General features: G+C 27.3%; 1 protein-coding gene across 1 annotated transcript; it reads right to left on the bottom strand.

Moving 5' to 3' along the window:
- Nucleotides 1–330: 330 nt before the first annotated feature.
- On the bottom strand, nt 331–1,520 carry LOC105458423 (xanthine dehydrogenase-like). Its single transcript, XM_011703715.1, has 5 exons — nt 1,358–1,520; nt 1,025–1,101; nt 737–943; nt 463–647; nt 331–355 (listed from the first exon to the last, which is right to left on the bottom strand). Exons 1-5 carry the CDS (start codon nt 1,515–1,517, stop codon nt 346–348), a joined length of 639 nt encoding a protein of 212 aa, XP_011702017.1. The 5' UTR covers nt 1,518–1,520; the 3' UTR covers nt 331–345.
- Nucleotides 1,521–3,183: the final 1,663 nt, after the last annotated feature.

Raw genomic sequence — 3,183 nt, 5'->3', positions numbered from 1 at the left:
TTAAGTGCCTCACCCTGTATATATATTGTATACAATGTTTTTTAATTTATAAATCAATACCATACAACAGATCTCTACATTTCATGACTCATAACTTTTGATACTTTGATTTTAGAAAAAATATTTCAAGTAAAACTTGTTTGATTTTTAATGTAGAGTCCAATATATAGGTATTATAGTAAAATTGTATTCCGGCTCGTATTTTACAATAAAATAATGTATTATTTTTTGCAAAGTTTTTTACTCTTCTCCTACCCTTATTTGGAAGAATTTTCAAAATTCAATTATAATGTACATATAAGACTCATTTATAAGAAAATCGCCGTATAAATCATGTATGTTTATTCAGTAGTTTCTGAAATGTTAGTATTACTTTATCTGTATTACTTTATTTGAGCCTAATACATTAATTGGTTATGAAACTTAACTTGCATAACAATTTGATGATATTAATAATATTACCTTCCAATTATTTTCTGACAAGTTTGTCTTGCTAAGATAGTAGTAGGCGCCATGCCACCAAATGCAATATGTGCTTCTTGAATTATATTTGTATCAGGAATAAAATATACGTTTAAGGCCATGTTGACTATGGCGATATCATCATCTCGTCTTTTTGCTTGTTTATAGGCAATAAAATGTTGATTCTGCAAAAATATAAAATAAATATGAGAAAACAATCTTTATTATAAAAAGTTGTTTATTAATAATTTTAATAAATATTAATAATTTTCACCTCTTTTGTAAAGGGAATGTCAATAGAAACTAATATTTCTTCAGGCAAAACAACGTTACGTCGGTATCCGACGAAAAAGGTATGATCCATTGGTATGGTTCGACTTCCATATTTCAAACTGCATAAATTTAATTTAATACCTGCAGCCATAAAGATCGGATTTAAATCTGATATTGGGCTTCCAGTCATTATATTACCACCTACGGCCTAATTAATTAAAAAAGATTTATTATTCAAATTATAAATAACAATTGTAATATATATGATCAGAAAGACACTTATACATACAGCAACATTTCTTATTTGCTTTCCAGCAAACCAATGTAACATATTTATTATTTCCTTGAAAATCCTTGTATTACATTCTATCGGGAAAACATAATTATATATTATATCTAAATATTTTATAGATTTTTCTATAAGAAAATATTATTTTATTATAGAAATATTATTTTATAGAGTTTTCATGCTAATTGTAAGTAAGATATCATTGAATAATAATGACATATACATATAAAACTAATTATAATAATAATCACTTCATAACAATTACGGTTTTAATTGTTTATGTATTAGAACCTGTAATTATGATGTAACAAATATAATCCAGATATACATTACCAGATTTTATTTTAATATAATGCTTTAATGTTTCCTCAAGCTCAATCAAAGTCATGCTCGCACCCATTCTCAATGCCTCTGGTGTTTCAATAACTTCACGCATTTCTTTTATTTGCGTTGGTTGTATAATTATCGGGTATATTAAATTTTTAAATTTCATTTCAACTCCTGTAATAATATAAATTACAAAATTATCTTTTTTTAAAACAAATAATAAGAAAAAAGATGTCAAGTATAGCTCTTTGAACAAAAAATTGTACCAAATTAAAAGATCAAGGTCATGACATCAAACTTTTTGTTTTTTAGCTTAAAAGGGTGAGATTTCATTTCATTCCTTTTAGAAGATTCTATTGGTTCGCGTTATTTTCCTACAAGTAGTAAAAAAAATAATAAGAAATACATTTTTTTATGCTTTTGACACCGTTTTTTTTTATACTAAACCCAATTTACTATACTTTATTATCGAATTCAGATTCTACGAGAAGAAATCTATCGAAATCAGTTTTCATTGTTTAAGTGCCAAAATCCGTGTCGGACAGTGAATTGACGTCATAATTTTATAAAAATTGCGTTACCTCATCTTAGCACTCACAAATTAAAAAGTATCGGTACAAAATAACAAATAAAAAAACATTAATTTAAATAACAAATTTTTTAAAGTAATAAAAGCACTTGCTGCTAAATAAAATATGCGAATTGGATTTGAATTATATGTATAATAAAAATTTTTATATTTTCTCTAAAAACTCTACGAGCAAAAATATTGCGTAACGCAAAGTCCGAATCTGGAAATTTACAAAAACCGTCGCTGTTATTCATGTTTGAGTTATTATAAAAAATAAAAACACTTATTATGTATCAATCTCATTGTCAAGCTATAATCAATTCAACCTACTCAGAACTTGATTAGCATGACTGTTATTGAGATGTATGTATAAGGAGTTATACATATTAATTGTACAAGTATTACGAAGTGTAATTACATATTATTATACATAATACATATATATTGCTTTACATTTATTCGTATTATAATAGTTCATCATATATTGATTTGTATTTGTAAATAAAAATTATAAACTTAGATTTACGTATAAGATACGTGTAATTTAATGAAAACTTCTTTTGTATTTTTTCTCAGGACAGATGTATAATTTAAGATATCAAATCCAAATTCGTACCATTATTCCATTATAGTGGGTGCTCGAAAGAAGTATATACCATTTGAAGATTAAGGCTTCAAAATAAATATATTTCAATTATTTATGTTAAATATATAACGTCTACCTGAATAATAATCCTAATCTATACTGTCAACTCCGTGTCTCGCATTTTTTATATTGCACTCTCGAAATATGCAAATGGTCGATGCATAAACAACGACGATGCCATTTCTTAAACCGGTATTCTGTTCTTATTTTAAGATCGTCTTAAGCATGAGCAATATCGTAAGTAGTCGCTCAAAAACAAATTTTAAATATAAGAAACCTACTGTGAATACCGACCTTAAACAAAATTTCTAAAATTCGGACTTTGCGTTGTAATATCTCTGCAGCTCATAGAACACATAGAGAAAAAAATAAAAATAGTTTTATTATATGATTAAAATCCAAGCTATCAATTGAATCTACCTAGAACTTGATTGAATCAGCCGTTATTGAGATCTAATAATTTTGACCCAAACAGCACAAGGACGTCCTAAGGACGTCCCCAGGGCGTCCAGGACGGGATTTGAGGACGTTTTCAGGATGTCCTATTTTCATCCAGGGACGTCCTGAGGACGTCCTGTGGTATAACAAATGAGCGCCTCATCGTGTCCTCAGGAA

This window comes from Wasmannia auropunctata, unplaced genomic scaffold (assembly GCF_000956235.1).
Source record: "Wasmannia auropunctata unplaced genomic scaffold, wasmannia.A_1.0 LD334536.1, whole genome shotgun sequence".
In the NCBI taxonomy this organism is placed as follows: domain Eukaryota; kingdom Metazoa; phylum Arthropoda; class Insecta; order Hymenoptera; family Formicidae; genus Wasmannia; species Wasmannia auropunctata.
This window is presented reverse-complemented; position numbering and strand designations above follow the sequence as displayed.

Coding starts and splice junctions, on each gene's coding strand:
- LOC105458423 (XM_011703715.1), bottom strand. CDS start 1,517: ATGAAATTTAAAAATTTAATATACCCGATAATTATACAACCAACGCAA. Junction 944..1,024: donor AGCAAATAAGAAATGTTGCT/GTATGTATAAGT, acceptor TTAATTAATTAG/GCCGTAGGTGGTAATATAAT. Junction 648..736: donor ACATTCCCTTTACAAAAGAG/GTGAAAATTATT, acceptor ATATTTTTGCAG/AATCAACATTTTATTGCCTA.